Below are 24,940 nucleotides of genomic sequence, written 5' to 3' on the forward strand. Positions count from 1 at the left end.
CAGATTCACCACATCACTGAGACAACTACAAGTTCACATTTCTACCACGTAACATGTCCATGAGCCAAGGTTTGATAAGGGGAGTACTTTAGTGACCTGGCTCACTTTTTCTTTTCTGTCTCATACACCCAGGATGACCTGATCCCAGCCACTAATCCAAAGATGCAGGACCGATCTGACGAGGAGGACTGTCTGTTTCTGAATTTAAGAAGGGAGCCAAGGCAGGACAACTAATAATGTCACTTCCTGTTTGCTGTGTCTGTGCATATTGATGTAGTAGCTCCCATTTCAATAAATATCCTGGTTGTTCCTGTTTTGACTTGAATAAAGCTGTTCTTCGGCCTTGTTTTTCTGGTGCAAGACAGTGACTCATGTGTTACGATATATACACAACCATAAGTTAATGGACTGCAAATTTTGGAAAAAAAAAAAAAGTTAAGCGGTTAATAATATCTTCAAACTTAACTGTTTTTGTTTGTGCCTCACCAAAGCAGTAATAATAAAACAAATCAATTTGATATTCAAGCAGAAATGAATATAAGGAAGATATTGATTCAGAAAACAATCATAGAACAGAAACAGAAAACAATCATAGATGCTACAGTAAGACCGTACAGTACAAAGGTCCAAAAAAATTTCAGCCTGTCCACTGTGCCTCCAAAGTATATGAGAACTCTTTCTTTGTTTGACATTTATATCAACGAACACTCTGTAACGCACAAAAATGACTTCAGCAGTCAAAGCATATGAATTGCCCACATCCTATGCACCTGTTCCATCACAGTCAAGTACAGTCATCTCCAAAAATATCTGCTGAACTTAGTGGTGACTAAATTGGTACTTTAAGAGTGAATGTGTGCATTGCAATGGACTGGCATTCCATCCATGGTTGGTTCCTGTCTGTTTTGCACACAAAAATAACTTTGGGACTAGCTAACTACATGTACTGATTTGCATTTTGTTCAAGAGTTACATCACAATAGTGGCTGAATGTGCTTGCCAACTTTTAATCCCTATAGTATTTGCTTACTTGTTCCATTATCAAAGCTGATTTAATTCAATTCAAAATTAAAACTAATATAGTTAGGATACAGATTCTAGCACCATACAAACACACTTGCTTTTTCTAATAAAGTCTAGGTGGCATAAATCACTGTTTACAGTTAAATGAAAAATGTTAATAGTCATTAGTTCTTTAAAAAGTCCCGCTTCTTCTCTCACTCCATCCATGGGTAAAAATAAGGAATTTTGACAATACTTTACAGCATTGCTTGGTAAAGCTTCTTTAACGATATTACCAGCTTACCAAAAAAAATAAGTTTCTTCTACAACTTCACCAAGAAATTTTTCATCTATGAATTTTGGTAACAAAAAATATTTTTACATAAGTCAATTAAAATGAAAATAAAACATATCTGTTATTTAAAAAACTTGCAAAACACATTTTCCTGCCATTTTTTTGGACTCTTTCATACTACGCTGAACACTGATCTAATTAATGTTTGTGTTTTTTTTATTGATTGACGTGTTTTACACTCCTTTCCTTTTAAAGTTCTGCTAAGACTAGTAAACGTTAATCACAAATACATGAACATCTGCTAAAGTCTATACGCAAGCCTGTACCTTCTATCTGAAGTCTCTATGATACCCTTCCTATAGATGCATTAGGTCATACCATTCTAACATTATATTTTCCTTGTTTACCATTCACAAAGTCATTCTACTAATATAATACCTATTTTTATGATAAAGTGATCCCCACAGCACTAACACAATCAAAGAACTCTTTCTGGACTGGGAGTCATTTCACCCTACAAGCCTTATAAGTCCTACACTTTTCTCATATGGGTAAGAGACAAATAAGACCAACCTGCCAATTGGCACAAGTGCATCAACAGTCTACATGTTAGGATTTTAGTATAAAATTAAAAATTCTGATACAAAAATGAGATGTAACATAACAGAACTTACTAATTTAATATGGCTTTATGGTATACAGTACGATGAGACCTTTAGGTTAAATCTATATATTTAGCTATAAACTAAAGAGATTTTCATCCTTAAAAGTGAAAACTGCCATGTTTTACAGAATTAGAACAAGCATATATTGGTATTTTTCTCTTACTACATAAGTAATGTGTAATAATGAAAACTGTGGTTAGCATTAATTTTTTACTCAATTTTTAATTAACACAGGTTCTATAATATGTATGTTGAATCAACATAGATTCTGACAAAGTCACATTATTAAACTGCAAAATGATTGTGCAGTATGAACCTATTCTAATAGCAACATTGACAATATTATTTTAGAATATGCTCCATTAAAAAATGGTATTGCATTCTGCAGTACGACTGTTTAAACAAATTTAAAAAATTAACAGAGTTGGGGAAGTACTGCTGATACAAATCACTAAATATTAACAGAGATCTTAAACATCAAACACGTAATTCAAACACCTTACCATAAACAGAATGAGGATTCAGATGTTCAACAAAATGTTAAAGAAGCTTACAGCATCCGCTTGGTAAAATGAGATTAGAGCTGACATATCTCAGAAGTAAGTATAGAATAAAAGGCTCTAGTATTATACTAGCCAAATTATGCCCAAAAGTTAAAAGGGCAAATTGCAAATATTTATTCTGTATAAGACTAGTAACAATAAAAATAAAGTAATTTTAGAAAAAACACAGCGCTAGAAAAAGCAGATACTGACAATTAACAAATGAACTACTAAAGAAAGATATGGCAGAGTTGGATTTCAAATTCTAATACACCAACTCCCCAAGAGGTATAATTACTGTTCCAAACAATTAAATTAAAATAAGTTGTCTGTCAAAAGAATTTTCATTTACTTCAGAAAATTAGTAAAAACTAGAATATCTAGAAGTGATGTAGTTAAGTTCTCCGACTTACCTTCAGTTTCATCAGGGGATGCTTCTGTACCTATAAACAGAAGTGCATTCATAATTATGTAGAACAACATATTTTTGCTTCAAGAACACCTTGAAAAAATATTAGTACTCCAAATTCTTAAAGATGTCTGACAGAACCCTGAAATTAGTTAAGCATCTTAGTATTTTATATATTCAAATACACCCACAATCATCTTAATGAAATATTACATAAATAAGCAAGCATCATTTTCAACTTGACTTAAAAAGAAATAAAGTGTCTGAACCAGGGAGAATTCTCCAAATCTTCTCTGGAAAAATGAAAATAACTACGCTATTTGGCTCCTCCCCTTTCATAAGCAGTTACGAGCAAACCATTAGTAATAAAGTTTCTTTTATAAACAGTACGGCAACAGAATTTCAATTAAAATATTTACACACACTAAGCTAATATATTTTTTGCATGAAAACCAATAAATGATACAGTTCCAACACAAAAAGGCCTTCAATCTTATTTTTAGTTATCCATCTTGTGATCTATTACCAACCCATACAGTAACCTGTTATTCCAACTCAAACATGGATCTCATCATAAATGGGTCACTTGCTCACTTATTAATTGTTACAGACAAAATTTTAAAGTGAGAACAGATTTTCATATGATCAACCATTGAGTTACAGTGTCAAATGTAAAAATATCTTGTTCTTTTTCATGGTCAACATATAAATCTGCTATTAGTGTTGTTTTGTTACGCAATCGTTACTTATTCTTATAAGTAAAAATCATGCCAATATCATACTGTGTTCTGGAGATACTAAGGTTAGAATGCACAAAGGTCCAGCAAAAATGACAACTTTTAGTGAGGCTGTCTCAGTTTTGATTTTTTTCTATATATTTATACATAGAAAATATAAAATGTTATTAGCCTATATTCAAAGTGAGGCTATACCCAAAATAACTGCAAAATTTTCCAGAAGTGGATGTGGTGGTTTGTGTGTGATGCTTGAACAGAGAGACAGAAATTCAATTTTATTCAGTGCCCTCCATTATATTTGGGACGAAGATGCATTTTTCTGTGCCACAGTTTAAAATTGAAAATCAAACAATTCAGATGTAATTAAAGTGCACATTGTAGACTTTCATTTAAGCATACCTGCATACATTTCGGTCACACCGTGTAGAAATGTGAACACTTTTTATACATGGTCCTCCTGTTATAGGACACCATAATGTTTGGGAGAATTGGCATCACAGTTGTTTGTGATTACTTGGGTGTTTCATTGCTTCAATAGTGCAGGCTTAAGGTACCTAGCCTTGCTTCTACCTACAGATGACCTTAGGAGTCTGCAGTTGCCATTGAGCAGAGGGGTAGAAAAATGTGTCTTTGTCCCAAACATTATGGAGGGCACTGTAGATACATTTGACATAAAAACTTTGCAGATGCTGGTCCAAAAAAGAAACACCATTATTCCTGAAATAATAATAATTTAAAAATATAACAACAACTATCTATCTATCTATGTCACTCAAGTTGTTTCATGGCAATCACATACACAGCATGAATATGCTGTTAAATGTAAACTTAAAAATTTTTTTAAATTAAACAAAATGTATAGACCATGTCTGTGACAATAGTTTTCTTACCTGTTGACTGTGAGACTTCTAGCGACTCTTTTGGATTCTCCTCATTGTAATTAGCTGTCTCCAGGTTTTCTGTCTGGTCTCCAATAACTTCATTGTTTTCCTCATCTACTACTGGCTCATCTGCAACTACGTGTTTTGCCTCTTCATCTAGTATCTCAGTTTCAAATTCTATATTTTCCACATCTTCATGCTGAAATGTTTCTTCGTCCTCTTCAGGTGGAATGTTAAGTTCATTTTCTGAACCAGGCAAATCAGATTCTTCTTCCTGAAACTCTGCATCAACCTCTTCAGTCACAAATTCTTCAGCTGGTATTTCATCTTCAGATTCCTGTACCTCTTGCTCAATGGGAGCTTCTGGGTTTTGTTCTGTTATCTGGGTATATTCATTTTCATTCTCATCCACGGTTTGGTCGTGGCCCTCACTGTCATCCTCGGCCTCAGGCATATTATGGTCATGGCCCACAGTCTCATCCTCTGCATGAGGCTCACTGTGGTCATGGCTCTCAGTCTCGTCCTCTGCATCAGGCTCATTGTGGTCATGGCTCTCAGTCTCGTCCTCAGCATCAGGCTCATTGTGGACGTTGCCCTCAGCATTAGGTTCATCGTAGATGTGGTCCTCATCATACTCATGTTCGTGCTCATGCCCATGGTAATGGTCATGATCATGGTCGTGCTCGTGGTGGTGGTGCCCGTGGTGGTGGTGCCCATGGTCGTGCTCGTGGTGGTGCCCATGCTCATGGCGGTGGTGTCCGTGGTCTTGATCATGGCCATAGTCGTGCTCGTGGTCCTCTTCATGTTCATGCTCATGAATATCTTAAAAGAAACACACAGATTTGAATGCATTTTAGGTTGAAGTTTTTCCCCCAAACACCACTTCACTTTCAGAACTGTCAGAATGTTTAGGTCACTTCTGCCTTCCAACTTATGAAAAGTTAACTGTAAGGCTACAAGTTAACTGAGGTTCCATAAATAAAGTGCTTCAAACAGTACAGTGCCCTTTTTCTAGTGTGCTTAATTAAGATTAACCTCTTAATTTAAACAGAAAAAAGATAACACATAAAATTCAACACTATGGTAACCAACTGGCAAGAATACATTCTAGAAGACAAAACACACACACACACCCTTCCCTCACACACAATAAAAAAAAACAAAACCTTTTAAACATATCATTATAAGAGATCTCCATCTTAAATATATGCTGTATTGCAACTACTACAATTAAAGATAATTTGATTAAATGGGGCAAAAATGACAGTATAGTTCTACCAGTCAAATAGGACTGATACAGAAATGCAGCTCACATTGCTTCTCAAACCTGAAATGATGCAGAATATAGATTTGGACAATTATGCTATGCTACCAATTATGTACTTTTATAATTTCATTCAAAACTGTATTAACCACTGAATACAAATTATTTCCTACTGGAGTGAGAAAATCCCAATATAGAATCCACTAGCCACTAGTGTATCCAAGACTCAAATCTTACAACAAATCTTTCATCTCAACAGGTACTTCCTGAAAACAACATGCAACCCTAAGAATTGTTCCTGTGAGAATAATGGATGCTTATAACCATGTGACATCACATACACATCCTTAGGGTTGTACAAGGACTCCTTCAAAATAATTGTAAATATGACATTTGTATTAAAGTTTATTCTTTGATGGTGTCTTTGAAAAAGTGGTTAGTTGTGTGTTGTTAGTATGTAATAACACATTTTCAGACATTGTTGTCATTACCTCATACACAAAAATGTAACATAGACCCTGCTGTTCACGGAGAAAATCATAACCCTTCAAATGGAGTTTCTGTGACTTATTCAACATTCATAGCAATGTGTATGTCTTGGTTGAGGCAGCTGAAAGTTCTGAACTATTTGTCACCATTATGTTGAAAAGTTAAATTCTTCAATTTCTTCTTAAAGGCAGATGGCAAAAGGGTTTATGCCAAATGCCATGATATTCTGACAGATTCATTTTCTACTCTACCCTGATCAGAGACACCATAGTGTAATGTCCTGGCCAATGTTCTTGATAGTAAGCAATATGTTCTCTTGGTGATCAGCTGATTTACTTTTACGTCAAACAAATATTTTGGGATTTAGGCAAAAAAATTTCATCTTGGTCTTATCAAACCACAAGACATTTTCCCACAAATGGATGGGAAAGAATGTGATATGCTGCAAAATGTATAGGAGCTTAGATGGTCTTTTCAAAGAGGAATGGTTTATGTCTCGCCATCTTACTCTAAAGGTCAGATTTTTGGAGAAAGTACAAAATGGATTTAGTATATAGGGAATAGTCTCTCACTACTACTGTATAAACAGCTGCATCTCCTTTAAGGTTTCCATTGAACTACTGGTTATCCACAATCAGCTTTATATTTGCTACTCTACAAGCAAGTCTTCATGACCTTCGAAATATACTTGCAATATAATACCTTTGAATTTTTTTGTCATCTTCCTCATTGAGATCAGAGGTCTGTGGGATAGTGGTATTTTTAAATAAATTATTGCATCACGAGCGCGCTTCACTCTGGGGTTGATTGGGGTGTTTGGCTGATCGCACATAAAATGTGATCGAATCAGTTAGGGACTTCATTCACAATAGGGAGAGAGAGAGAGAGAGAGAGAGAGATTAAAGGAAGGGAGAGAAGAGCAGGAAAGGGATACAAGCGGTGTGAGAAAAAGAGGGGAAGCAGGCAGATGGGAAAGTGTGTCCCCAGATAAGGAGTGTGTGATTAATGCTTCAAGATAGGGCTGAGGGATGGTCCTGCTGAGCAGCCTGGGAGCATGAGCGACTAAGCCACTCCAGTAGGACTGCCCTGCAAGGCTGGGGAATGGCAGCGGGAGTCAGAGGGAGTATAAGTCGGTGTGTTGCCCTTTACATGCCAACAGACTGGCAACAATGTCCCACGCGGGTAAAAAAAAAAATTGTCCGCGCCTGCTGGTTGACGTCTCCTATGCTGCGGAATCCAAAGAGCGTAAGCCAGAGAGATGTCTTATTTTAAAGTGCAGCACTGAGGCTCGTGGCTTTTAAAGAAAATGTCTGCCTTTGTGTTTTATCCTCATTTAATGAAATATTTATTTGATGATTTCTAACCTCCAGTGGACATTCATGGATTTTATGGATTTATTTACAGTATTGGTCAGTTTGATACACTGCACTATTTACACTTTTTCTCAGGTCTTAATAAAAGCACTGACACTTTGTGCACCAACCCCTTGCTGAATGTAGGTATTCTCAAATTGCTGAGCTCATCTCGGTGCATTGATGGTTATGGGTCAGAGGCTCGTGGAAGCAACACAGGAGTGTGGAGCCAACCTAGACCGTCACACTGTACAGAATTTTTCAATTTAAATAACACAGATCATTTGAGATAGTTCCTTTTGGATCATGATTATGAACACCTGGTTTTATTTAGGGACAGTCCTATTCAGTACAGCTGATGTTAGATGAATGTAAAATTATTGTTTATATGGTTTGAAATGTCACTGGATATTCACAATTACAGTCCAGATCGCACTTGCAGCTGGATCTGCAAGCTTTTACTCCATTAAGACCAGGTGAGTGCAAGAACATTAGAACTAGAGCAGAGGTGGAGGGCATGCATGTGCCTGCATAAAAGAGGGGTTGAGTTTGGGAAATAAAAGTATCTGTGTGTTAGGATAGGGTCACTCCAAAACCCTTCCACAACAAAACAACATCTCTTTCAAATAAACTGCTACAAGGCTTTGGAATGCTAGAGAATATTTACAGCACATGTTACTTAAGAATTGTCCAAGTTACCTTAGACATTTGTCAGTATACTTTGCACCTAGCATTTTCATGAAAATAGAAAAAGATTGGTCCTACAGGATATCAGAGAAATGATATTAATTCAGCCATCAACAGTGACAGTCTGACAAAGTAAAGCTATGATTTGCATAGATATCTATCAATTCCCTGGCCAACTTTTTATTAAGGGTAATACTTACCAGGTAAAACATGTAAATCAGCTTCCACTTTGTGTGAATGGATTTCTTTCTCAACTTCAGTTTCCTCCTCATAGTCTAGAAGTTTCATTAGAAGATAGCACCAGTCGGTAACATCTCAAAGTGATTTGTTTAACATTAATAGTATGTAATGACTATTAGTATTTTATTGCTCAGGTGCACATTTTTAATTATACATTTATATAACACTTACAGTGATAAAACAAAAGTTATAAAAATTACTTAAATATTTCTTCTAAAATGACTGCCTTTTGCACTGCTGTTTTTCATACTGACAGGTTAATAAAAGCAGTATCTTTCTGGTCTTGTGTGTTGGCTATATTACTACTAGTAAATACCCACGAAAAATATATTAGAGTGGTCTTCTTTCTCTTTGTCCACTGCACTAAACATATCTTCTGCATGACGTCTGAAATAGTATGTATAAACTAACCTCTAAAGCAGATGTTTATGGGCAGATGTAACCCTGAGAAAGTCACAGAAACAAAAAAAAGGTGTTCACTGTGGAAAATTTCTTTATAAAATAGTAGGTAATTTAGTGCATTGTTTACATGGCAATAAAAGCTTCCATGTTAAAAATATTACCTGTGTATTATTTAATAGTAATTCGTTACATTTATATAGTGCTTTTCTCACTACTCAAAAGTGCTCTCCACGCAGGGAGGACACAGGAAGCAAACCTACAATCTCCTTACTGCAAAGTGGCAGCAGTAGTGTTCTACAGAAATTAATTTTGCACTTATTATTACAACATGTATCGCATCAAAGGTAATGCAAATTCCTAAAGAGGGCTTGCATATATCAAATGAATACTGCATTTACCAAATAAAAAATTTCTGATGGGTATGGAAGTGCAATAATTAGTATTGTTGCCTTTTAGTATCAGGAAGCTAACTTAGATTCACAATCTCCTGATTGACTCTTTGTAGATCAACCTCAAAGATGTGCACAGTGATGTTAACTCAGGTGAGATTGATGCTTCAATGCACCCTATGGTACCAAGGATAGCCTCTGGCCCATTCCAGTCCAGAAACTGAAAAATTGAGCACAAACTTCTCTACTTTATTTTTGATAAATCTCACTCTTGCATCTATTTCTTTTGACACGTTTCAAGAAATGTGTATCAGTAAATGAAGATTAAAACAAAGTATGAAACTAAAACAGCCAATAACCTATTGTTATAAAATTAATACCATAACTTATATAATTGTATTGTGATATTTGTATGTAAATTATTCTAAAGAATTCTTAGTGTTACCTTGAGCAGTATAATGGCTCTTCTCTTCAGACTCACTGGTATCCGAATGATGATCATGGCTGGATCTATCTTTTAATCCTGCATTCATTTTAAATGTTGACATGAAGTTTCAAAGAAATGTTACCAGTCTGCAACTAGTTTAACTGTCACAATTTAAAAGACTATTTAATGCATTCTTATCTTTAATAGTTTATAAGGTATAGGTTATCAGATTACTGCTTATACTTGTACTGTACTTATATTTTAATTTATGATTTTTTCCACAAGAACAGAAATAGATTTATCATAGTTAAAAAAATCTGAATATATTATTACAGTTATCCTAAATAAACAATTATGATGACTGACTTTGGTTCACTTTAGTCTGCACTGGAAACTGGCAATTTTATATTACCATATTATTCAAAAAACATCAAATATGGAAAGAAAAAAATCTTCAGCAGTTATCTAATAATGAAGTATACTCCCCCCAACAAAAAGCATGTGTACCAATTAACTAAATTAACTAACTAAAGAAAAATCAATAAATCCTTAGATTAACCAAATGTTCATTCAAAATGAGAATGCAAAACAAATACTGTAAACAAAAAAAATGTAACACTCTAAAACTGTGAGGTTAAAAGGTAAACTATTCACAATTAAAAGTCTGACACAAAGAAAAACAGACAGAAACAATGAGGACACAAATATTTAAGATATGTTTCTGAAATCAGTAGCTTTAATTTAAAAATGACAGAATGATTTGTCATCATTACAAACAAGAATTTATACAATTAGTTTCTTCTCGGGAAAAATTCTGTACATTTGCATATCTAGAGCAATAAAACACAATACTGACACTGTAGAGTTAACTGTTTTTCCTCTGCTCTATTTAAATATGCAAGGTCTTACAAAAATAAATAAATTTACAGTTTTGGTAGAAGGCATTTCACTAGCTACCAGGCTGTATGCAAACATTATAAGATCCTTTAAAAATAAATAACAATTGATGTAATTTTTCCCTCTGAGGGCAACCACTACAGAAGCAAGAAGCTATAAGAAGTGCTAACTGAACAAACTAAGATATGTTTAAATTTGTATTATCTGCTAATGCCAACCACATCCATGAGAGGGGGAGGATCTCCGCATTTGTTTTTCCAATCTTTACTGACCCCGTTCACAGATCTCACCCATTAGCACATCATTTATTTTCTTTCGTATTCCTTTTGTGAGACTTTTCTGGATTTGCTGTAATCTTTTTCTCTTTGTTCTTTACATCTTTGGAAGGTTTATCTGCTTTGGCACTTTTTGCAGAAGATTTTGGGATCTTCTCTGTTTTCTTCACTGCATCTTTATGAGGTTTCTTTGCGCTTTCTTTTTTTGTGGAAGTCTTCTTTTCCTTGTCCTTTTCCTTGGCCTTGTCCTCTTTTGCTACAGTTTTCTTGTGAATCGTTTTCTCTTCTTTGGTCTTGACCTTCTCTGCTACTACCTCCTTTGCTTTTTCAATTTTTTTCTTTTCCTTTTTCTCAGCCTTCTCCACCAATATGGCCTTGGCTTGCTTCTTTTCTTCTTTTTTAGCAAGCATCAACTTTTCTTTCTTTTTGGCCAATGCCTTCTCTCTCACTATCCTTAGCTGTTCTTTCAATGCATCTCTTAACCTTTGACCAAGATCTTTCCCTGAAGATGATACTGGGGGGGGTCAAATGCAATTTATACTCACAATAAATCATTTTTCTTAAACTAATAAAAATAGCTTTACCCCATTTGGTAAGTTGCAAATTCTTAACGTAGGCCAAAAATCTCTCAGAATATGGAAAGAAAGGTAAGAGCTACATCTAGTCTGTAGTTTTTAAAAATAATAATAATAAAAAAAAACACTCCGGTATTAATCAACCAAATGGGGTAAAGGACTATCAAAGAAAAAGTAAAATGTACAAAAGCCATTTCATTAAAGCAATTAAAGTTTAAGTAAAAAAAAATACACACACACACACACAGAATCTTTCATGTTTATTAGTATTATTGCATGTAAAGTATTGGGTTTAGAAAAGAACATATATTAACACTCATTTGTGGCAAGCCTGTACCATCCAGCAGCACAGCTCATCTAGATTTTAACATAATTCAGTATCAGCCCCAAATCTAAATATCAAACAGTTAGAAACACCAGGTAATTGCCAATGCTGTAATTAAGCAATGCAATAGTAGGGAAATAAATTCTGAAATTGGGACAATACTTCTCAAAAACTTATAAGCAGACATGCAAATTAAAAAGAAACAAAATAATGCAGATTGTCCTATTAACTCCTTACATTCTGCCCCATTAGAATGAACCATATAAACAGTGTTAACTAGGTTTTGCTTAAAGATGCCGTATCTAACCAAAAACAAATAAATAAAACAATACATGACAAAGATGATGTGCTCCGGCATAATATAATTTGCCAGTGTAGCCACTACATTAAACTGTAAATAATTTAACTAAACAGGAAAATTGCAATAACAACAATATGCAAATAAAACAAAAGTAATAATAATTCTTATAACTCAAAGCATGAGACAAAAATGTAATGCACAACTCTTTAATAAGTGAATTTCAGTGTATTATGTGTACTTAAGAATAATAATTACTAAAAACAATGCATACTATATCAACCCATGGTATAAATCACCTTTTTTTAAAATAAATACCCTTGAATATCACAGAAACTGGCAAACCATTGTACATGTATATAAATTTGAAAAAAAAAAATGTAACTGCTACCAAAAGAAAAATGTGCCATTTCTTCCATGTGGACAAAATAATGAAAATATTTATTAATTAAAAAAAAAAAAAAAACTTTTTCACTCCTTCCCAGCATAATAGATACCATGTATCTAATCAGAAGGGAATTCGTAAAGTAGGACAATACAATGGTGAAATATCATTTTTTTTAAATTACATATTAAATTGTTCATAAACAGGCTTTAAAACTGATAAGTGAATAAAAAATGCAAAATGTTCATTAATCTGTATACATACAGGTAATAAATGTATTATGAGTTCACAATAAAACTTAAAAAAAAAAAAAAAAAAAAAAAAAATTATTTCTATAATATATATAAAATGGCGCAAATATTTTGTTAAAATAGTGTATATGAAATTATCTAAGCAAAGCTATATTGCTGGTGGGATATACTGAAACTTCACTAGACTGGAACATTGGCACAAATGGCCAAGCATAACTATCTTCTCTTATTGGCAGATTACTCTCTTTTGACAGATCTTGTCTAAACAATTACCATTAACATGCAATCATTCAGAAGTGATTTATCCATCAGAGCTAAAGAGGAGCAGAATAAAATTAGCTTTGCTAAAAACACTTGACTGTTCAGTTTAAACAGTTATTAATTCATGTTAATCTTGCATATCCCAAATTCTCAAACAGCTTTGAAGGTGTTCAACTTTCTACTTATACATTGGAAAAAACTTTAGTTATGGAATGAGGCAGCATCTTGTTAGGGGAATAAAAAATCAAATATAAATGATAGGTAAACAAAAATTGATTTTCTTGTGTATTCTGAACAGAAACTGTAATGTCTAGAAATAGATTACTATTTCCTGTTATTAAATGGCAGGTGATACAGTATGGGAATTCCACCACATATTACAAGTTAACTCTGGTATTTTGTTTGGTATAATTTGTTTTTTTTTTCAGAAGAAAAATGAAAATGTTAACGTGTGTTATTGCTCTTGTACCTGGATCAGTTATTTACTTCTTCTATGTATGTTAAGCATCTACTCAGTATTTGAATGACAACTTAAGTTATCCTTGTTAGTGCTTTAATATCTATGTGGCCCTCCAGGTTGCACTTAAAAGATCATTATGCATACAAGCAAAATTAAATTAGTAAGAACAGCCACTTTTTCACCTACAAGGATGCAGGGAGCCTAAGCCTGTAGCATTATGTCCTAGCAAGGAACCAAATGCAAACATGGCACTACTCTATCAAAGGTAACACTCATGTACTCAACCACAAATAACTTCTAAAAGGGCTAATTTATGGTAGCCAGTCCATCTAACACATCATTTTTGAAATGTGGTTGGAATTCAGGAGAATCCAGAGGAAAAACCCCATACAGACAAAGGTAGTAGAAGCAAATTAAACACAGATAATAACCAAGTCAGATTCAATTCCAATGTCCTTAGTAACCACTATGGCACCATGCTGCTTAGTTTTCATAACTTAAAAACACAAAACTGGAAGCATCTTATTGTTGCCCATATGAATGACAAATGCATAAAAATATCATAACTTTGCCTCATTCCTGTCTTTGGATTTCATTATTAGAGGGTCAGCAATTCAGCATTACACAGTTCACATTTTGCTAAGCTTTATTCTTTTCACTGCTCACATTGATAACAAACTGCACAAATCAACAGTGGTGTTAAGTATTTCCAACTGTAAAATGCAGAGTCTGTTGCAAAATACTGCTAAATTCAATGCACCTAAAACCAGTAATCAAAAATGAATCTAAGAGAAACCAAGCAAACTATAGAAATGGGGCTGAGCGTAAAGAGTTAACAGAGCTTGAAAAGTGCTTGAAAAAGGTACCTTTTGTTTTGACTTTTTTCTTAGCCAATCTTGCCGGCTTCACGTCTGGTGTTTATTAAAAATAAAGCAGGTTACACATTTGCAAATGAAACTACTAAAAAGGGTAAAAATAAGTAACTAGTTTGTCATACCCTTTTCTGTAGAAAATAACAGAGTGAAAAAAAATTATTACTTGCTGCTGTAATGATAAGGAACGCATTAAACAGCAATATCCCAAAAATTAGAATATATTTGATACTAATTTTGTGCAATCTTTTCTGGACAGTATATCATAAGACAGCTCAGATAAGCCACTTTATGCACATTACCTGCATTGTTGCACAATACCCCACACAAAACAAAACCATCTTTTGCAGTAGTGTTAAACTTTGGATTGTGTTCTCTTGATGCTAAAAATTAATTAGCAATTACATAACAGAAAAAGAAAAAATTCTGGAATGAGACGTTACATTATATATTAACCTTAAAAAATGTCTAGGCATTCACCTGTTAGTTTTTTAGCTGATTAAAGAAAATGAAAAAAGCCATCAAAATAATAAAACCATAATATTCATGAGATTTTTAGGTTTTAATTTACTTTAACAATACTGGTTTCTAGGTTACCAAGTAGAAAACTGGTAAACATAAACTCACAAAACATCTCTGATAATAAATATAATTAACCATTGTTTGTTAAAATATTAATCAAAATAATTCATATTGTGTTAAAATTAATACTTTAATGTTGAGGTTGTCACAGAAATACAGGGTTCAGGTTTATCTTCATTAATTGTATCTAACAAAATTTACTAGCAAACAGTGATTTTATCAGAATATTCACACTATGCTTCTAAAACGTTTCCTGCGACTTAAATGATAGATAATAGGCTGTACCAGCCTAGCTATTCATGCAGCAAAAGAGCCAAAGCTTTATTATATTTACGGTCTTGCATTAGTTTTTGTAGTTAAGCATTCCTAAAATACCCCTTTAATTCTGTTTATATGATGCAAGAATGGTTCTTTGTTATTTATTAAGCAACTGATTGTGCAAAGAGCAAAAGCAGACTAGCCTAAATTCATGTATGCTATCTGGGTTTACAACAGACATCATTTACAGACTTTTAATTGGAGAAACTGCAATGGACACTGAAAAAATTAAAGAGAAATACAGCACAAAAATATTTCAGACATGACATAAAACTATTATAAACAATGTACTATTACTAAGGGTGCGATTTTTATAAAGCTTCACGGTTGTGCAAATAATTCACTTATTACTCACAACAGCAAGAAGCCCAACTAAAACCAAGCGGAATGGCCATAACACAATGGTGCATAAATCACTTCACTGCCTTGTAAGAAAAGTTAGAAGCTCTTTCAAAAACCTTCTACTCATTTATAACATCAAAAATGGCCAGCCTATACATTGGATTCAGAAGATTATTAATTTGTATTTGGTTGCATTCATTCTTCCCCTCAATTCTGGCTAGTCTCCCTGTCTAGGCCACTGGCAAGCACTCCCCACAGCATGATGCTGACACCACCATGCTTTGCCATAGGAATGGTATTAGGAAAGTGATGAGCTGTGTCTGGTCACCTGGTTGTGGCGAGACTGATCTATGCCTCTCAACAACCGGACCACAGAGGTCTAAAGAGAGTTCCTTGGACTTCATGGCTTTGTTTTTTTCCCCGAATATGCAATGTGACTTTTGAGACCTTATATGCAATCAAGTTGTAACAGGTGGACATCAAATCAAATTCTAGATGTCTCAAGAATAATTAAAACCAACACAATGCAACTGACCACAATTTTAAGTGCCACAGCAAATGGTCTGAATAATAAATAAAAGATTTCAGTTTTTGATTTTAAATACATTTGCAATTCATCTCACAGAAGCTCATTTGACCTCAATGTTTAAATAAAAGCTAATGACAAATTACTTTAACATAAAATATTTTAGTTAGTGATACTGTTGATGTTGTTTCATTTTACTATCGTATTAACTTCCAATTATTTGTGCTGTTTTTGATCTGCCTTTTCCATTTCCTGTTTTCTTGTTAGTGTCCATGGTAGTACATGATCTCATTTGGATAAGATGTATCATTACATGCGATGGTCTGATCTTCATATGCCTCATTTTCCAGATGAATTTGTTATTTGACTAATCGACAGTTGGAATTTATATTTTGTATAGAAAGCTTTTATTTTGCACTTAGATATTGCATGACACTTTTAAGTTTGTGTAAAGGATGCATTTTTTTACCTTATGACCTTTGTATACTGCTTTGGGTTCATCAGTGGAAGAATGCTCAAAATGAATAAACTAAATAAATAATAAAAAAAAAAACTTAGAACTTAATTTATCCCCAGACATGAAAGATACATTGCAAATGACTATGCATGATTTCATTTTAGATGTACAAGTAGTCTATAGTGGATATGTTCAATCAATTAAGGGAAAGAAAACAGTTTTTTTGGGTTTCTTTTTTTTTTCCAAAATGCAATTTTCTGAAAAAGGTTTGAAAATGGCATAGTGTTCACTAATAAAAGGAATAGGACATTGAGATGGAAGGGTGCATTGAATGATGAGATCTGGCCTTCAAGGTTACAATCAGCAGCACATACTAAAGACCTTTAGAACTGACAACTTTACAGTCAATTATCAGTTTTGGTAACTGATAACACCCAAAAAATGCACAAGTAAAATTACTGCAAGTGTACAATTTAAAATCGCTCCAATGGTCCATCAAACGCCACTTCAGCTACAGCTCTATAGTGAAATTTTTCAAACGTCTAGAATTTTTTAATAACTCATGATGCAGAAGCACCATGAAACAACACTCAACCAATAAAAAAATACTCAAATTTAAAACAAAACAAAAAAAAAACCTATTTCACTGGAATTCTATAAAGAAGGAACCAATGCATATGATCAAAGAAGTGCATATGATAGTAAATATCTTGATTTTAGGAAGTCATTTGATAAGGTACTACATAAGAGACTTGTGATCAAACTAAAAAAAAAAAAAAAGTTCAAGGCACAGTGTTTATAGATGGGAACAAAATGGTCTTAAACAAGTTTTAAACAGCAAGTAAAACAATGAAACATAACTGTAAAGACAGTAAGATTTTCTGCCAGAGCATCTTCTACTTCTCACTAAAATGTTTCATGTATAAGCACTGATGCAATGTAAAATCACTCCCATGATGCTGAATATTTTAAAACACCATGGAGTGTTGTGTTTTTTATGCACTCAGGTTACAAAAACCATACTTATTCTATTTAGGAATGCTGCTTTACTTGAAATATTAGGCAAAACACCTCTTTAGGTGTAGCAACTTTAATACAGGACTGTGAGCATATATGATTGCCTTCAATTACAAAGATTCTTTTTACATGAATGAGAGATAGACCTATATGTATTAACATTCATACACTGATACTAATTTCCTCACTGCAGTAATTTAAATCAAAATTTGGTCTCTGCACACTACTGCACACAGTGCCTTGTGGCTACTTTTTTTAATCAGTGCACTTATCTTAATCAACTGTCTTATCAGTTTTATTGAAAGTATACAAGACACTTAAAATTGCATGTAATGTGACTGGGAAGACTGTACTTAAGTCAGCTTGCTCACAATCTAGATAGTCGACTTTAGCCATGAATTTGTGAATGATCACATCAAGTTAAAATGCACCTCTAAAACAAATAAAGACCAATATAGCACCTTCACTTAAAGAGGTCTTTTTAAATCAGATTTTGAAAATGCATTGTGTATGACTGAGTGGTTTAAACAGAAATATTACGGTTTGCTGGAAAATACTGTCTCAAAATGGATGGAGGAATTTTTAATATCTTTAGTTAGTTGCACAGATTTTCTTTTTTGTCCCAGTTTGTTTTAATGGGTAAAACATGGTCTGTATTGCACTAATGATATAGCCTATATGATATACGTGGCTATGTAGAGCCATCCTAATTCTGTTCAGTTTGCATACATTCAAGCAGCGTTAAACGTATGCTTGATTGGTATATGTGTTCTAATATCGACTTAGTAGAAACAGTAGCAGATAATTATAAAATACACAGGGGAAAACAAATTTCACAACCTGTATTGGATCCAGGATAATCTAAGCCACTGTGCATGTAGACACCAGATCACATGCCTCTCTGTGAAGTGGAAAGTGAGTAATAGGAGTCTCCCAGCATCCTGGTTAGGTAATGGTTTTAGCTACAAAATAATCTTTACAACATGGACATGTATAGGCAAGTGAGAAAATTAACAAATGTAGGTTTAAACAGAGGCAGGGGAAACAGTATTTTTATCAAAGATATTACTGCCCAAAATATTTTCAAATACATAACTGCCTTCATAATTGGTGCAAATTTATAGTTAATTACCACCACAGCTAGTAAATAAATGAATCGCTATCAGTTCTTCCATAGGAATTTTTATGACAAGCATGCATGGTTCACCTAGTTTAGCCTTGAGCTTAAAACTGTTAAGGCATAAATGGGCACATCACATGATTAATACAAAGCCATCAATTTAGAATTAAAATGCTAAAAAAAAAAAAAAAAAAAAAAAAATTGAATTAATTTAAATCCATCCCTTAAAATGTGCAATTTTGTATACATCCATGTGTTTTAAAGCATTATGTTAGCCAACTGTGCTGCAATTTCCTCCAACATATACTGAAGACGACATGAGCCAGTTGCTCAGTTTTGTGTTTCGCAAGGACACTAGACACCACACTTGCATTGTTTTGTTTTTTATATGCAGTAAGGAGACTCTGGAAGATTATGGGCTTGCTTCCCGGTTCCTCCCTGTGTGGATGGCGCTTTGAGTACTGAGAAAAGCGCTATATAAATGTAATGAATTATAATAATAATAATAATAATAATAATATCTAGCAAATCACAGTAAGTATAATTTAACCAGCAAATTTGTGAAAAAGTTTTGAGTGTAGTATTCTTATTTGCTTATACACATTCATTACACTTGTACAAAACATTCCAAAGACTGTGTTGTTGTGCAGTTCAAACAAGGAGTCCACATTTGTGGCAAACCCAGCTCTGTTCATGACAAATAATGCACATTCCTGGTTCCCTTCAATTCAGAAAATTACCAAAACTACCTGTCAAGGAAAAGGCAGAGAGATCAATGACATGGTATTTTAGAATGTTACCATAAGCACTGTGTTTAGCAGAGATATGTATTTTTTTGGTTTGACATATATGTTACAGGCTAGACTATCAGGGCCTATTAAACTTCCATACATTTTTTACCAAACAAAATAAAGAAAATCAAACATTCATAAATTTTGAAATTTCAAAAATTCCAAGGTGCAATATTTGGTGCAAGACTAAAAACCAACACTGAAATTCAACGTAACAGCAATGGTAAATAAGTAGCACTTTACACATTACCTAATAATTGACACTGATAGAGAATGAAAAGAAAGCTCCTGTTAATAACGTAGCAACATGCAGGAACATAACTGACAGCGAAAAAACATGAGCAGGCTACTATGTTTATAAAAATGAACATACAAAAAAATGCCATTCATTAAAGAGGAAAAATTTGTGCCAATAATGCACACAAAGCAGAGACAAACATTATGAAAAGATTACACTAACATACAATGTTAACATTTCTTATACTTTAGTACACATTTGCCACAGGAAGCATTTTGAAGGTAACAAAATACATTATTTCTTTTGTCCTTGATCAATTAATTCATTACTTCCAAGTATTCTTCAATGTCTTTTATTGAAACAAAACATATATAGGGAAGTTAATTGCATTCAAAAGAACTGAAGCTGCTTTGAAAAAAAAGCAAGCCGACTTCAAATTCCTTTTCCTTTGCCACACACACAAATGTTATGGTGACAATGAAAGATGCTGCTATTGATTTTGTAAATCTAGGATTATGCAAGTCTTTTTTCCCTGAACCCCTTCATTCTGTGACGTACCAGCAACATCCTCAGCAGCATCACTCTCTTCGTCTTCTAGTATTTCAAAAGGAGTCATTACATCATAAAGAAAACTGAGGAATGCATAAAACCAATCAGATCCCTCCTCTGCTAAAAGATTAAGGATTTCTTCAAGAGAATCCATATTCTCATTACTGCCATCTTTGGTCAAGCCTACATTAGAAAAAGAGGAAAGGAGAGAGAAAAAAACAGGAAAGCGATAATAGGGGAGGAAACTTTCTACAAGACAAATAATCTAAAGCAGACAGTTTGGAAACGAAAGGCTCTTATGAAGTAGAGGCCTACCAGAAAAAATAAAACAGAAAAACAGAAAAGAATTCACATATGTAATCTTTGGGCAACTTATTATAGCAAACTCAGTCTGTCGTTATAAAAAATAAAAAAATATAAACATGTTTATGTTATTTTTTTCACATTGAAAAATAAATAACTACCACAAAACAAGAAGGAAGTAGTATATTTTGCCAAAGACAGCAAATCCCCAAGCATCTCTTCTAATTGACTGCAATAAATCAAAGCATTGGTCATTCACAGAAACATAATCTGTAATTGCGTGTATATAAACCAAAAGATGTTAATTAAATAAAAAAAGATTATCTCTTCATCGACTGACCACCTTGAAGAGTTCTTCAACTACAGGCAAAAATTAGGACTAGAAATAACATTCTAGAACATAAAATTAAGCACAAAATATTCAAAACACTCAATTTCGAAATGTATTATTTATTTTTTAACAAATGAATTGCTGTTTTAACATACAGACATACAGCCAAACAAAATATGCATCATGCAATATAAAACTTTTATAAAATAAACCCCAATATGCTAAATTCTTAAATTAAAATAATGGAGAAATTAACAAAACAATGAAAAAAACCAAGATATTTATCTGAGGTTTCAGAGAGTGAATGAAGAATCATTCAATCTTGGTTCATTATAAGGAAAATTAAATTCTAAGGTATATGTTCACATAGTAAACACCGCAGCTCCTTCTATTGGCTAAGAGTAGTGTACTACTTAAAGCAGATTTTTCACAGTTCTACACTATTAAAAAACTAGCAGTAATAAACAATTTGGTAACACATTAGGAAAATGGGCCTCCGAAATACACAGATGCTAGAGGCTGATACAGCTTCTGTCACAGAGCACAAGGTCTAGAAAAGGAAACGGGTGACAGTTTTGTGCTTTATTTCGAAAACTACTGAAACTCAAAAAACAAAAACCACAAAAAACCTTGCAAACAAGTTTAACTTGGTGCCATGCATTTCAACAACAAAGACACACTTCTTATTATAGCTGGAAAAGGAAGGCAGAGAAGAAGCAAAGCTTCAAACTTAAAATACATGCACAAGTTAAACAATTATTTTAACACAAAAAGCTTTGCACATTATACACTTTGCATATGGTATAAATCCATTAAAAGAACTATATTCTGCATGTCTGATAAAATAATTCATAAAACCAACAGAAAACTATGCTGTAAATTTAAAAACTTGTATACTGTAAATGCCAGTATTCTTGGCATAAGATAAAGTTTTGTTACATCAAATTTCATGACACAAAGTACTGCCAATATGAAATTTGACTTTATATCATTTAATATATGACCTCAACAAATGACTGAAATTAAACAAGGTTAAACTAAATGTCTTTTCTCAAAAATCAAGATGTTTAAAAATATGATTAAAAATCTAGAACCAAAGTATGACATGCCAAACTGACTGCACTTTGGCAGAACCATTATTCACCACGTTTAAAATAATGTGAAGGTGAATGTTGTTGGTGTGAAAAATTAACATCACAGTCAGTGAAAGTAGACTGGGCCCACAGGTAAAGTGTTTCATTTAATTAAGTGAATTGTACCCTTGGAGGAAAAACAGCAAAATCACAACACTGTTTCACAGATAGCACCACTGCATCCACAGGTTTGTTTTCCAATCTATTGACTGTCACAGCTCAAACCTATCATCATGTTAGAACAGCTCTCTTACTATACTCAAATGCTACTGTACTCAGCAAGCTGTAATTACTATAGCCTTAACAAGCTGCAGATGTGAGTACAAGTGCTTGAGACAATGATACACCTTTCACAGACATTTTTTCAGAATTAGGCATAGATTTTGCATTGTTCTCAACAGTAGACCTGTAGCATGACAGAGGGGGAATGCAGCCAATTTCCAAATGCTTGCTTTTTTGGTCAAACTACACATCTGTGCCGCTATATTTATACAGAGTGAGTGAGTTTTTTCAACTGCAGGGGACATTGTCAGAGTAGGGAGATCTCAACTTCTAGCAGAATGTTGACTTTGTTTTTCTTAAACTATTTCATTATAAGTTGTTCATAGATCCAGTCAAGACCCCCATCTAACAGGTCAACAAAGGCGATCAAGCAAGAAATAAAAGGAGAGTCATTGCTGGGGCAACATTTGATGCCTACTTAAAAAAAATATATATATATATATATATATATATATATATATAAAAATTTAAAATGTTAATGGCTTTGCACTGCAGTAACGTTATAATATAGGTTTACAGAGCCATTATTCTAACCTATACAGAGCACAGTGAAATTCTTATTTGGATGTGCTAATCAACACTGCAACGTACCTTCTGTTACCACAATGCAATTATTTTACATTGATATTCAAGATTTATTTTAATAAAAAAGAAAAAGCTTACAAAAACTTACATTATAACTTGTTCATTTGTGTACTTATTTGAATTTATTTTGTAGTGTTTTGATTTATGAATGTCTAGTAATAAGTAACACTAAACATACAATTTATATTATGATTAATTTTCATGAAAGAATTGCACTGTATCATGGGACTAGTGTATGCCTCATATTCTACAGAACTTACAAGTCAAAGGCCTATTTAACTAAAAGAAAATTTACATGTTTAGAAAGAAATATTTGTATCTGTAACTGTAACTAAACTAATGTAATAAAACCAAATATTCATAAAACCAAAGTCACAGCTTTGATTTTTTTCTATTTAGCACATGTCATAGAGATCATCATCAAAAGAATATAATTAGAAGAAATATAGTGCAATGGGTTTGACCCATCTTCACGCACTGGGGGGGGGGGGGGGGACTAGAATATTACAAAGTGTAAAATATGCTAAAAAAAAAAAAAAATAAGGAATGTGTCTTTTCTCCTCAAAAACAGGGTAAATACTGCTGAACATTTAATTTGATTTTCTGAACAACGATTTATCCTTGCATTAATTTTTTGACCTAATTTGTGCACGTTTGGTGTATAAGCCTCAATAATTATTAAGGGGGTAAACATTGTTTTAATAGTCTGATGAATTTAGAATGAAATTAAACTTTACACTTAAATGACAACTAAGAGCTAAAACTGCTGGTTTAAGATGGCTGGTTTTACACAAGGAACATACTGCAATCATGCTATAACAAAAACAATAAAAGACTACAGGACGTTAAAGCTACGTAATGCTGCAACTGAAATTTTATTTCCAAAATTATTATAATGAATGCAAGCAGCAAGTAAATGCCAAAAACAAATTGCACTTCTATAGCTTTCACTCTAAGTATGACTAACAGTAACACTTATATGCTTAAAGTTTGGTGCATAAGTTTCTGATGCATTTGAAATCTGTTCAAAACTCATGCAAACACAGAAGAAAAATGCATATGATGATCACGTTGCCTGGCCTGTGAACACTCATTGAAGCAGTAAATCCCTGTTAACCAAATACATTCAATAATATTTAACCACTTCTTTACAGCTCTTCTGCATAAGAAACCCAAGGTATAAAAACAGAAAGATTTATGCTTCAAGTGTCAAGTAAGGCATTGTAACTACTTTAAAAATGGTAACAGAAAACCAGGATTACTACAGAAATGATTGATCTATCAAACATTAATAAAACTGAAACAAACAACAAAATACTTAAATACAAGAATAACACTGTCCAGAAAGTGCCATTTGTTATGGGGACATAACGAGAGACCAAGAACAAAGCTTTTCAATAAAATGATGATTGTCTTGTGTACTTAACAACAGGTGACTTGTATATTGGGAATATACAGAGTGCAGCAAGTCTGGCAATAAGACTTGAAGATTTACTTTCTGTTACATATTATAAATGCATAGGTAACAGGGGACAATACAGTCAGGGAAAGTTTAAAAGACCTATGCATTAGTTACTTTCCAAATTTTACTTGTCTGCAAAAGTGACGGTACATGCACAGCCCCACATGAAGCTATATGCTAGAAAATGTACCTGTGACAAAAAAATGCAGCTGATTTTAATATGACAAAAAAGTTAGATGATGCAGCCTTATTGTAGATGGTAAGAAAAATTTAAGTGTGATTTTGAGCTGAAGGACAATTGTTCCAAGACTTGGGACAATTAGGTTGATTATTGATAACAATAAACACGTAACTTGTCAAAGAAGTACAACATCTAAATTATTGTATATCACAGTAATTGTTTAGTACAACCATATAAAAAGGGAGTAAATTTAAAGATGCACTATAAAATCTTTACATGATTTTTGGCAGAATTTCCTCCTCTGCTGGTAAATTATTAAAATCTGCATATAACATCTTCCTCC

The 24,940-nt window shown here is 33.4% G+C and overlaps 1 protein-coding gene across 3 annotated transcripts in view; it reads right to left on the reverse strand.

Moving 5' to 3' along the window:
* unm_hu7910 (un-named hu7910) overlaps positions 1 to 24,940 on the reverse strand; it is a 131,383-nt gene that overhangs the window by 64,548 nt on the left and 41,895 nt on the right. For all 3 annotated transcript variants that reach the window (XM_028803227.2, XM_051929166.1, XM_051929167.1), the window contains 4 exons: positions 9,800 to 9,877; positions 8,524 to 8,598; positions 4,541 to 5,353; positions 2,918 to 2,947 (listed from right to left, as the gene is read on the reverse strand). In XM_028803227.2, coding sequence (XP_028659060.1) covers positions 2,918 to 2,947; positions 4,541 to 5,353; positions 8,524 to 8,598; positions 9,800 to 9,877 — 996 coding nt within the window. The remainder of the gene's footprint in view (positions 1 to 2,917; positions 2,948 to 4,540; positions 5,354 to 8,523; positions 8,599 to 9,799; positions 9,878 to 24,940) is intronic.

The sequence above is a fragment of the Erpetoichthys calabaricus genome, chromosome 6, assembly GCF_900747795.2.
Source record: "Erpetoichthys calabaricus chromosome 6, fErpCal1.3, whole genome shotgun sequence".
Lineage (NCBI taxonomy): Eukaryota > Metazoa > Chordata > Cladistia > Polypteriformes > Polypteridae > Erpetoichthys > Erpetoichthys calabaricus.